Source organism: Lycium ferocissimum, chromosome 5, assembly GCF_029784015.1.
Source record: "Lycium ferocissimum isolate CSIRO_LF1 chromosome 5, AGI_CSIRO_Lferr_CH_V1, whole genome shotgun sequence".
In the NCBI taxonomy this organism is placed as follows: Eukaryota; Viridiplantae; Streptophyta; class Magnoliopsida; order Solanales; family Solanaceae; genus Lycium; species Lycium ferocissimum.
The window spans coordinates 64825934-64839057 of NC_081346.1; the positions used below are offsets into that span (position 1 = coordinate 64825934).

Genomic DNA, 13124 nt, shown 5'->3' on the forward strand with positions numbered 1-13124 from the left:
ATATACAGGAATATTTTTTCAGCTATATAAGAACACCAAATTTTTGAATGACATTATGTAGAAAGGTTTGACTGTATATTCCAGTATTTTTTTGCTTCAAACCACATTATGCATTTTCAAAACCAAAACCAAACAAAAAAAGGGTCCCGACTTTGTTCTTCAGTTTGATCCGATTTCAATGTGGTTAGATTTTCCATGAACACCGACGTAATACAGCACATAGACAAAAAGGATGTCGCAGCAGGGAGAATATACAGAAAACCAAATAACCAGAATCTTGGCCAACATGGTAACATATACTACTATTTAAAGTTGGCAAAACTTATATACATTGTTGACTAACCCAACATACTCAATCCGCAGTGTACAATACTCCGAAAATTAAAACGAGAGAAGAATTCGACAAAAGGAAAAAGGAGGCAAGTGTATCTTAGGTCCTGTCTTTCGTAACAAGTCAGCCGTACAACTCTATATGAAATCAGCATCACCGCCAAAATGCGGCAGATCTGGATGAGGCCTTCCACCGCCTCCAGGCCTCCTCGGATCCCTGCATGCAATAATAAGATGCCATTAGTAAGAGGCAAAATAACTTAACGTCATCTCAGAAGTAACTTGCAAAGCTGGATTAGTTTCAGTCAAGAATGTATTTGCCAACAGAATATTGTAATCGCCGTGTATATGTACATTCTTTATCAAGGAGAAAAGCAGAAGGTACTAAAGTAGAGTTAGAGGTTTCCTTCTTTGCTACTTATGCTTGCTATAGCAATTTTGGGTTCACATCTAACAAGTAAAAACCTAGATGGAAAAACGGAATTTCACCAAAAACTAACGAGCATAAAAGTATGTTGCATCAAACTACCTGATGAAGCGACCTGGCTCAAAGCCAGGAACATCTGGTGGACCATACGGGTCAAAACGGGCACCAGGTGGAACACCCCTGTACGAAAAGACGAAATAAAAACAATCTTACTATACACATTTTCCAATCTCTGAAACGGAAGGGGGGAGAGAGAGAGAGAGACTTACGGAAGTCCTCCAGGTAAACGAGTAGGATCCCCACCCATTCCACCAAAAAATCGAGGGTCATTAGGCCCTGCATCATAAAACATAAACAGTTCAGTTTGCAAAAGGCACAATTTGGAATTCTCACCTGAAGTCAGACAAGGCTAGTCACATACCTACAAACATGCTCCCATCACCTCCTGGTCCGCCTCTACAATGACAGATAGGGTGGGGTGAGAGGGAAGACAAGATTAGCATATATAAAACTTAGAACACACCGACTGGCAAGTGCCATTCACCATGACAAAATAAACAACGGAAAAGATAACAAACCTGGTTGGGTATACTCCAGCACCAGGCCCGGGGAAAAGATCACCACCACCAACACCAGGAATGGGAGGAACCACATATCTGTAATCCGGACAATTTAATAAGTAAAAATTATGTGCCACATCCAATAAAACACGATATCAAACTCGAAATCTACAGAATTTCCCAATGGGTCAGTTCAATGCCTTCGGGAGGTTTGAGGGAGGAGGGGCAGTCAATGACCAATACTACATGTATTTCTGCTTACTAACAAAAAAAGCTGTCTGTACTTGGAGAACAGCCTTACTAGTTGACCACCAGCAAGTTACAAATAGTACAAATCACTGCCACAGCCACTACCACTTAACAACTCATCAACGTAGACCATTACAAACAAACTAAATCTGGATTCCACTTAGCAAGTGCTCAAATAACAATGTCTTGCTTTTGGTCCATACAACACACCAAGAATTCCTAAAAACACATCCTTGGGGGTTTCAGCTTATTTATAGCCTGTTTGGCCAAGCTTATTTTTCCCCAAAAGTGCTTATTTTTTTCAATAAGTGCTTATTTTTAAAAAAATGAGGTGTTTGGCCAAACTTTTGGGAGAAAATAAGTACTTGTGGGGAGTAGCAGAAGCCGTTTTTCAGAAGCTTAAAAAATAGCTTCTGCCCAAAAACGCTTTTTTGAAAAGCACTTTTGAGAAAAATACACTTATAAGCACTTTTTAAAAGCTTGGCCAAACACTAATTGCTGCTCAAAAGTGCTTTTTAAATTAATTGGCCAAACACAAACTGCTTTTCGCCAAAAGCAATTTTCAAATAAGCTGATTTTAGAAGCTTGGCCAAATAGGCTATAGTCTGGTATAATCTGAGAAACAGGGGCACTAAAAGAAGCGGCTGAAAAGAGTGGAAGAGAAAAGAAAATCATTGCACTTTCTTAAGTGGAGTGGAAAATTTACGAGGACTTTGTATGACAAAGAACAAGAGGACAGAGAGAGCTCTGAGCTTAATGGTTGAAAAGCCTACCAGTGGGAGAGAGACAAAATTCATCTCAACTTTTTTTCCTGGTGAACAAAGAGTAACAACTGCATCCCAACTTTTTATCAGGAACAACCCTGAGTACCTAAATTTATGTTATTTCCCAACGTGCAGGATGAAAGGCCTTTTATGAGGAAATGTAATCCTACGACCACCACAGAACCTACAGGACAAACCTGAAAACTAGGTTGCAAAGGCAGTAGGGTTGGGTGTATGGGAGCAACTCCTCAAATGATGGGAGTTACTTCTACGGAAAGAAGGAAAATTGGACAAGTATCTTATATAGCATAAAGATCTCTTCTTAAGAGAAAATTTCTCCAATCTAAGACAAAGCCAAATCACTTAACAAGGTTAATGCCTTGGCTAGTTAAACAACAGGAAAAGGCTGGGGAAAAAACATAGCAGCAAGAGCAGGTCACTACTGCTATGAGCTCCAACAGCAGCACAGAGGGCTACTGTTCAAGGATCTAGCGAAGCGATTCACCATAGCGATCGATACAGAGACCTAAGAGGTGAATAAACCCTCGAATAATACCCAAATACCTCAAATATAAGAGTGACTTCTCCAATGATTAAGCTATTTCCCAAAAAAGGATAAGATGTCTGTCATATAACTCAGAGAAAGATGAGGGAGCTATTCCAGAGTGGAATTTCTAAATGGACTAACTAATTCGCTCTTGAATGAATATAAACTATGTTGCTCGCACTCGGGTGCGGGTATTCGATCCGGGTGTGGATCTAGAGGTCAGATCCTTCATAATATAAATATTAAGATTCGGGGGTACGGATCCAAGTACGGACACGGGCGCGGGGATTCAGCTAACATAATTCTAAATTTTAATGACATTACCCTGAGGGAAAAGAACCTTCACGCTGATACGGGTAGTCAGGTTGGCGTTCAACATTAGGCTGGTCCCTGAGTCCTCCCTTTTCAGAACTGCGTAAAAGGAAGCATAATTCATGATTTTAATGGTGACATCACTAAAACACAAACTGAAAAAAAAAAAACCGATTACAAATACCTTGAAGTTTGAGTAGAGGAATTTGCCGTAGAAGAACCACTATATTTAGTCAAAATTGCTTTGTTCAGTTCTCCTACCAGCTTTCCCAAATTCTTGAACTGGGTGTTGTAGTTAGCTCCCCCATCCTCCACAATGTAGTCTTCAACACTGCAAATTACCAAGATGGACCCATTAGAACATTCAGAATGTAATCCCTGATTAACTAGCAATTAGCAATGGAAGGGAAAACAGATGCCTTCTGTTCCACCCTTTGTAGGGGCCATAGGGCAGACCCAGAGGGTTGTTGATGTAAAGGAACGAAGGAACTTGCCTTAGTTCAAGATGAAGAGGCTCGTTATCGCCATCCCTGAATGCATCTATAAGCAGTTTATTGTTCATTGCAAGGCACTTTACCAACACTTTTTTGGAGCTCTTCTCAGGGTTTGAATACACGAACGCATAACTATCCTCAAATTCATTCCAATGATCAATCCCCACCTCATCTACTCAAAAGAAAGAGACACAATCATTGTAAATATGTATGATGGATATAAGCATTCCAATTAATGAAGTTTCTTTCAAATAACTTGAAAATCTCAGAAACAGAACTGCAAAGAGGAAGAAAATGGAAAAGGAAAATAAAAGGGATATTAACAGAAACTGAAGCTTCCGTTAATCTTTGACACCCACAAAGATGTACAATAGAACAGACTTGAATCAAGGCAGGTACTCATCTTCCCTCTCTTTTGACTAGACAAGGACAGGCTAAACCTTAATAACGTACACTAGGAGACTAATTTGCAATGGGAAGAAGAAACACAAAATGATGATATTCCACTCAAAATAGTAAACCTAGTAAACCATCAGTTACAATTGTGATGGCTACAGCACGACTTCATACAATAACAATCCCACCTATATAGGTACTTACTTGACGTAAAAAATGCGCTAACCAATCACCAAAACAAATTTAACATCTACTTATAAAAAATAAAGCGAAAAAATTAGATGAAGTTATATCTAATCCTTTGTTTTACTAATTAATCAAGGAAGTTGACATCTAATTCTTTCAGATAATTCAGTCATGCACCAAATAGTTGCAAAAAGAACCCCCACTGTGATTTGGGAAACATAGAAGAAGCTGAAGGACTTGAGTGGCAAGCCATGAAGTACACCCGAGTTCAGCATGCTATCTCAGATTCATTATACTTAAATGGCTTTTGAGAAATATACTCATGGTTGACATATCAAGTTTGTCGTTGAACAAACTAGTATTCTGCTTAGAGTTCCTCCCACATCAAAAAGACGAATGGAAAGATTGATAATAGGCTGATTATGATTAATTAAAACGTAACCATTGACCACATTCAAGTCGAGTCATCAAGAATGATAAACCGCGAGAAAGATGACATACTAGATCAAATTCAATAGAGAAAACATGATAACGTAGATGAAGAGGATCAAAATCAAAGATCAAAGTTATGTCTAGCCACAAACATGGGCCCCCTACAGAACACGTGTATGACCATTTAGAGCTCCATAGAAAACCATAAAAGTTTATCAAAGAAACCCTCTAAATAAAGGACCAAACTCATGATCTTCAGTTTGTATTCTAAAATTGAGCTTCAATGTTCCTTTCCAATTTTCTCATCTTTGGTTGGGTCAAAATGTTATGGAAAACGTTTTCTCTAGCATAACAGGTTCCTTTAAAAATTTAAAAAAAAAAAAAAAAAAATAACCTCCATAATGGAAGTAGGGAAAATAAATTCCACAAGTGACATTCTCCTCCCCACCCAATGCCCCAACCCCAAGCCCCCACTGCCCAGCACCATAGTGTTTTGCTAGATTACATATAAATGCTCTTGGAATAACATTTTCTTGCTTACTTACAAAGTGCTAGAAAATAAGTAAGAAAATCACTTGTTTTCCAAGAAAAAATTTTCCTTCTACCAAACACACCCTCAATGTCTTCTATTTCCAATTACCTGTGCCACTTCCAATCAAATAATCCCAGAGGCAGTGTTTCCATTGTATTCTTAGGAGGAATATAACGGAAAGCATGATTCATGACTTAAAGTCTTCTTATGGTGCCAGTTTCTCTATAAAGTTCCTCTATTCATCTTTATTTTTATTTTATTTTTTAAAAAGGAAAATTTCTCCATTCTGGTTTTTAGCAATAGGAAATAACCTTTCTTTAAGAATACTAATCCTTAACCAAAGCCTTGAGCTTCTAAATAAGAACAATCAGTAGCAGTCAGCTTTTCAGCTTTGATCCTATGAACTCAAGAAATTTCTAAAACAAAATAAGGGGTCGTTTGGTAGGATGTACTAGAGAAAATAATGCATATATTAGCTTTGCTACAAGAAATCCCTTGTTTGGTACACTTTTTCAACCTATGTATAACTAATACATAGCAATACCAAGACTATTAATACATGCATACGCATGGTTAAAGCCAAAAATGCCATTGAAGTCCCTCAAAGCTAAAGAATGTGGAGGGTGTTTTTTGTAAACATTTACTCCCTCTGTCCCAAAAAGAATGTCACCTTTTTATATTTAGAAACAATTTAACTTTATGAGATAGTTTTACAGTAACACAACTATTTAAGGCTTGTTTTGGACCACAAATTTCAAAAGTCTTCCTTCTTTCTTAAACACCATGCCTAGTCAAATGGTACCACATGGATTGGGATGGAGGAAGTAATTTTCCTAGAAATTATGCGATGCATATTATTTTTAATACACCGCACCAAACAGTTGACAAGAAATAATCTCACCATAACTAATACACCCTATTCAACACCATTCTTATACACCCTACCAAACGACCACTAAAATAACACAATCCTAGAGTTACATTCAACCAAGTTAAACTATCAAAAGCAAAATAAAAATAAAGACATAATCATCGCCAAAAGCACAAAACTTTGATTTTAAAAACTCTAATTTCATAAATTCCCATTTTGAATATCAAAAACCCATACCAAAAATAAAAAATACTACTCCCTATATCTCAATTTATATGATACAATTCGGATTTCGAGTCACACTGCTTTATTTTGACCGTGAATTCGAACATACAATCTTTTTCCATACTTAGAAACTAAGTAAAAGTAGTATAAGTCAATAATTAAAGGGCATACTAATAAACCGCGATCAAAGATTTTCTTGTTTGACTCTCGAAATAACGAAAAGTATCACGTAAATTGATACAGAGGAAGTAACACCCAAACCACTATCCCACCTACTCGGGTCAAAAAAAAAAACCCGCAAAGCCCGAAAAATTAAACGTTACCAGTGGAGGAAGAAGAGAGAGCGTCATCAGTGGAGGCATTAGGGCCAGTAGCGTGAAGAACAAACCCAGACGCAAGAAAAGCAGCGTGTACAGCAAACGCTACTTTGTCGTGGGCTTGACGGAAAGTGGGCCGGGCGGCCCGTATTACTGCCATAACTGATTGCTCTGTTGCCATTCTAACGGAATTGATTGATGACAAGAAGAAGAAGAAGAAGATTAGTGTTCTGTTTTTGCCCTTTGAAAGAGTGTAACTTACTGCTTTTTTTTTTGTTCTTTGATGAAAGAGAACTGTCTAGTGCTTGTAGAAGAAGAAAAGGCAATATATATCCCAAACCGATTTCTCTTTTTTTATTCTAATCAGGAAAGACCAATAACTTAAAGCTAGGAAAAGAAAAACCGTATTCTAAAAGGAATATAATATGGAAAATAAAAATATATCAAGAAAAAACATGTCGGTTTTTGTTTTTGGAAGAATTAATGCATCGAAAATTTCCTAAATTTTTTGAGAATTTCTTACTTTTATTATTATAAACCCTTCTGAAATAGTACTCCTCCCATCTCAAATTATCCGTCGTGGTTACTTAAAATAGTTATCTCAAATTAAAAATAGGATAAACATTTAATGGAGAGAGATTATACCTTACAAATAAATAAGAATAAAGTAGTCACTTATTTCTCTTAATTAATATTTCTTAAGGGGCATATAAAACAAAAAAGCGACAGATAATTTAAGACGGAAGTGTACATTATTATTAGGGAAAAAGGTCAAAAATATCCCTCTACTTTGGAATAAGGGCTAAAAATATTCTCCAAACTTATTTTGGGTCAAAAATATCCCTCCTGTTATTAAACTTTTCAAACATATCCCTCTTTTAACAGAAATATCCAATCGCCCCAAATAACCATTTTTTGACCCGATCCAATTAAATATTAACCCCTAATTCATAGTTTCCAGTACTGTGTTCCATTAGAAAGGTTACTGAAATAATATGACATCTCTGAGTTATCTGCATTTGCCAGTATCGTGTTCCACCTTAAAATGTTACCGTTGATATTATGACTTTTATGTCTCTAAATTTGGAGTTAGGAGAAAATCTGCATTATGAAGTGAATCAAATCATAATCTTTTTACATGTAAAGTTCATTGATTATCTCTAGTATGGCACGAAGAGAACGATAAAAGTAGAAAAACTACAGCTAGACGGGACACAAGAAATGATGGAAATGGTTAGGGGTGGGGAACGTTTGGGTATTGTTTGGTGAAGTAGGGGTTAATATTTTATTGTTTGGTGGATTAGGGGTTAATATTTTATTGTGTCGGATTAATAATGGATCGGCTCAAAAAATGATTATTTGGGGAGATTGAATATTTCTGTTAAAAAAGAGTATGTTTGACAAGTTTAATAATGGGCGGAATATTTTTACCTAAAAAAAATTCGAAAGATATTTTAGCCCTTTTTTCAAAATAGAGAGATATTTTTGACCATTTTCCCTTATTATTATATTAAAATACTCCTTGAAGTGCCATGTGTTGAAAAAAGCTATTTTAATTTCGCAAAAAGCTTGGAAGCATGAAACTTCGTCGACGTGGAGTGCCCAGTAGCAATTAGTTAATTGGTCCAGAAATATATGTTTCTAACAATTTCTTGTCATTACTAGATACTGGAACCCGTGCCAGCACAGGCCCAATATATATTTATAATTTAATTGATGTAATTATAAGAATCTTTCAACATATTCTGCGATATTTCTTTGTTATAATTAATCAACATTTCAAAACTAATTCAATTTTTTCTCTATGCAATTTTAAGAAATTTTCAACATATTTGACAAAGTTTTTTGAAAGTCACTTGTGAAAAGCTAGAAATTTTGGAAGCATGGGTTCTATAATTTGTGTTATAGTATATTTTTTCAGATTAGTTGAAATGCTTTGAGATATTATATATTTGTGTGGTAGTAAATTATTTCATTAAGCGTAAAATTAATACCGGATAAATATTTTAACATTAGTAAAAATATTATTAAGAACAACAACAATATTATAATCTTTGAGTTCCTTATTTCATCTTTAATATGTTGTGTAAATAAAATCTTAATAGTGGAGTAATTAACAATTGAAATATATGAAAAATTGAATCACTAAAATGAACAAGTTATGAAAAAGCGCATTGTGATCCAGAATTAATAGGTGGGGTCCACTGGTGTTAAAGAAAATCCAAAATCAAAAGGCATGAAAATAGAAAAAGAAGATGGCCCCACAACATAGGAAGTTGAAGTGCAGCTCTTTGGGAGAACACAAATGTCAAAAGTAAAATATGGGCTGCTTTTGATGTCCAAGAATGAAAAAGTACAATCATTAGGCAGTTAAGTACAATATACTTAAGGCATGAAAATGAGGCAATACCGAAAATACCATTTGATTGGCTAGCCCACATGTCGGCCAACACCTGTTTGCTCTAGCCTCTTCTAAATAGTACTATGTCGACGATCCTACATCTAAACTCATTTTTCTATATAGTTATAATTATAGTTTTCATATAAATGTCTTGTTTCTTATATCTCTCCTCTCTTTTTCTCTCTTTCTTCTTCATCATCTTTTTTTTTTTTTTTTTTTTTTTTTGTGTGTGTGTGGATGATTCATCTTTTTTTAGAGGAAATTTCATAGATTGTCATATTATTATGAATTTTTTTATTAAAGTCATTTGATTGTGTTTTCTAACACAAATATCACAAAACTTTCAACCTATTAAAACAAAATCACATCTGTCGGAAAATTTAACTTCCGATGAATAATATATTTTACTCTTTTTTACTTTTTATTTAATAAATTAAAAAGTACCGATCCGACCTGCACCGACCCAAAACCCATATACAAAAATTGAAAAAGGTGAATGAACCTGATAGTAAGAAATGTGTTACATTTTATTGTATAATAAGAAATTAAATTTTGGTAATAATATTTTGGAAAAAAAATAATCAAATTCATTCACCTCACCGCTACACCCACCCACCAAAAAAAAAAAAAGTTATCTATCACTTTTTTTCTTTTGGGTGATCATGAAACAAATAAGAGATAGAGGACAACAACAATTATCCCTTAATCCCAAATGATCGAGTATGAATCACTTATATGAGTTTTCGCTGACTATCGTTTCATTTTACGTTCATCTTAATCAATATTATACAAAATAAAATAAAAGTACTAGAAAGCATATAAATCTCTAACAAGATCATAAAATTACTAGAAACTATAGGACCTAAAATACCACACTAACACGACCAAATCATTTTTTCAACTAATGGAATCTAAGTAGATAGGCAATGAGTAAAACACCTGTATTTTTATTCAATTTTTGTACAATAAAAATTCCAAAATCAGAATTGACATATGGTATCTTTACAATTTTCTACCAAAAGGGGGTTGCAATTTTCTAATTGCAAGTGTACAAAATCCACTAGAATCATACTGCTGATGAGGAACTAGGGGAACTAGGCTCCACATTACTCTTCCTTCTTGTTGCTCTAATGTAACAAAAGATTGCCACAAAGAATGTTGTTGCTAAGCCTCCAAGAATCACTCCACCTCCAAAAATTGACTTATCAACTGAATGATGATGCTTCATCTTGATTTCATCATGATCTTGATCAACTTCATTATCCTCTTGTTGATGTGGAGAACCAATTACTTCTTTGGGAAAATTAATGCTCTTCTCTTCTTTTAGATGGTGCATTCCAAGTTTTCTAATTGAAGATGATGGACTAGAAGCAGGAGAATTTGCAAAATTTGATGCATTATCAGCCATGGCTATAGACACAAATGTTAAAATCAAGCAAAGAACAATAAACTTAGCCATGGTTGTGAATTCTTGAAATCGTGTTGAATGCTTGTTATTTGAGGTAATGTTGCTTAAGACAATGTCTTGATAGCCTTATTTATAGAGATCTTCAATGGAATATCTCACAACCATGTGGTTGGATGGAAAGTTCCAATTGTCTTAATTATAAACAGTTTTTTTAGAAGAATAATTTAATTGTTGTTATGAAATTGTCTGCAAAGTAGGGGAAATCAAAGAAGGTGCACGTGGAACCGATAGATTATTTGGAATACCAACTTGATTAATTAATGAAGGGAACATGATGTTTCTTTGTAAGGTACTGATAGCATTTATTTTCAAATATTCTGGTTGATCTTATTTGTGCATACTTCCACTAATAAAAGATCTCTATTTTTTCACTGAAAATTTTTTAGTGGCTATTTGACTTATTTCCCACTAAATGTCGGTGGAAAAAACTTAAATAGTAGTGTTTTACACGGAAAAATTAGGAAGTTTCCCAGCGTTTTAATGGAAACCTGTTTCCCACCATGCGTTTTCCAGTGAACTGGTTCGGTGGGAATGAGGTGAAAATCATATTTTATAGTACAAATTTTTCACTAATGTCGGTGGGAAAAATCCCTATTTCTAGTATTGTTCAACTATTTCACTGGTACTGTATATGTTATCTTCCATCAAAATAAATATTGAGTAAATTCTGCCTCCCAAAACTTAGCCAAATAAAACGAAATCACCTCACTTTTTGTTTCTATTGAAATTTAAATTCTGATCTCCAGGTTTTCATCCATTTGGTTGGCTACTGGACCACACTCCTAAGTGCTTTTACTTCAAAATATTACTCAAAGTGTGCTTAGTATAATGGATGATACAAACTTCAATAAATCTTAAGTTGAATCTTTTGTTGGGGGATGTGGCCTTCCCTAGCTAGCTTTTACAATTGGCATCTCCCAACAGCTGTGTCTAACAGTTAAATTAATAGTTTTGACAGTTGTAGTCTAGCAAATGCAGAAAGAAACTGAGATGAAGTTTCTACATTAAACAATAGTGAATGATCAATTATATGGACATGATTTTCATCAATGTGAAACGGAGTTTGACTACTATAGATAGGAGCAGAATAGTAAAAACTTATTCACGCTCGAGGTTACATACCAAAACAAATTTAGGGTAAAATGATTTGATAAGGTCGAGATATATTAAAAAAAAAAATGGAAAAAGATTAGATTTTGCCTTGCACTTTGCGAAATGATCCAAATTGATCATCTGTTAATAACTAGGGTCAGATTTACCCTTGTTGTTATCAAAATGGGCTAGATTTGTCATTATTAACTAACAACGAAAGCATTTCAGCACATGAGTCTTTTTTAGTATGGAAAATGATCACATTTTTCTTTGAACCATGTGAAATGATCCAAATTGGTTTTTGAATTTTGAAGAATGGAGTCACTATTTTGGCGGCTACATCATCATCTTCTTCGACTCTCAGGACCTCCAACGGCCAGATCTCTATCTTTCAAGCTTAAAATGAATCATTCTCAAGCCTTAAATATGCCCAAAAACTCAAACAGTAATTGATTCCACCTCTAAGTTGAATTCTCAACTCGGTAATGACTCTATCAACATAACTCCATCACCAATCCTTCTCAAATCACCAATAGTGATGTCATAGCTTCATATTGACCTGCTAATATTGAAACAACCCTAGATATACAAAATTCAGGTCTTATTCATTTAGCAGTATTGTGACGGTCAAGGTGGGATTATAGTGGTTGAGGGTTGGTCTTCTAGCGGAGGTAAAATGGTGCCTAAGGATCCTCTAGATGGTACTTTTGGTGTGGATTTGCATGTGTTTCTGTGAATGTTATGAGTGAGAAGTGATGGTGGAGTAATAGTAGACAAATTGTATTTTTGAGAATAAAGCGAATAAGTTTTTATGGTGATGATCGATTTAGAGGGAGAGGACTGAGAAAATGGTGGTCAAATCTGGGCTATTTCGCAAAGTTCAAAGAAAAATCTGGACCATTTCATATAATTCATGGGAAAATTTGACCCTTTTCTTGTAAAAAAAAAGCTCACATATTGAAAAGTTTATTTGGTTAGTCAATAAGTGAAAATCTATCCCAATTTTGTAACAAGACGAGTAGATCTAACCCCAACTATATATCAATTGAGGGTAAATTCAGAGGATTTTGTAAAGTTCAGGGCAAATTCTGGACCTTTGACTATAGTAAAATGTATTTATGTACAAACATATCATGCATCTATTAATTTGGTGTAAATATTGAGTACATGAAAATGAAACAATAGCCAATTTTTTTTAATTTAACTAATAGCCAATTTTTTTAAATTTAACTAAGAAGATCAAAACAGTTCGAGAACTATTTTCTCCCCAACATTAGTAGCAATAATTGAACCAAGAATCTAAGAATATCTGCATTTGTTGGACAAACATTGTTCTTTTCCTCGACCAAAACCATAACTGATGAGCATCATGTTTGTGAGAAACATTGAAGATTTCATCAAATGACAATCCGATCTAATTGATTGCTGAAGTCCCATTATCAATTTACAACTATCCCATATAATGCAGCCAAAACCTCTTTACAATTGCTTAGAATGATTCCTTCTTTATAATGTGATAGC

At 34.7% G+C, this 13124-nt stretch overlaps 2 protein-coding genes across 2 annotated transcripts; both read right to left on the reverse strand.

Annotated features, from left to right (window-relative positions):
• Nucleotides 1–252: 252 nt before the first annotated feature.
• LOC132057082 (probable proteasome inhibitor) lies at nt 253–6977 on the reverse strand. Its single transcript, XM_059449521.1, has 9 exons — nt 6649–6977; nt 3684–3855; nt 3374–3520; nt 3202–3288; nt 1336–1413; nt 1179–1213; nt 1027–1093; nt 860–937; nt 253–547 (listed from the first exon to the last, which is right to left on the reverse strand). Exons 1-9 carry the CDS (start codon nt 6821–6823, stop codon nt 469–471), a joined length of 918 nt encoding a protein of 305 aa, XP_059305504.1. The 5' UTR covers nt 6824–6977; the 3' UTR covers nt 253–468.
• A 3132-nt stretch (nt 6978–10109) lies between these two features.
• On the reverse strand, nt 10110–10502 carry LOC132057931 (uncharacterized). Its single transcript, XM_059450511.1, has one exon. It carries the CDS (start codon nt 10500–10502, stop codon nt 10110–10112), a length of 393 nt encoding a protein of 130 aa, XP_059306494.1.
• Nucleotides 10503–13124: the final 2622 nt, after the last annotated feature.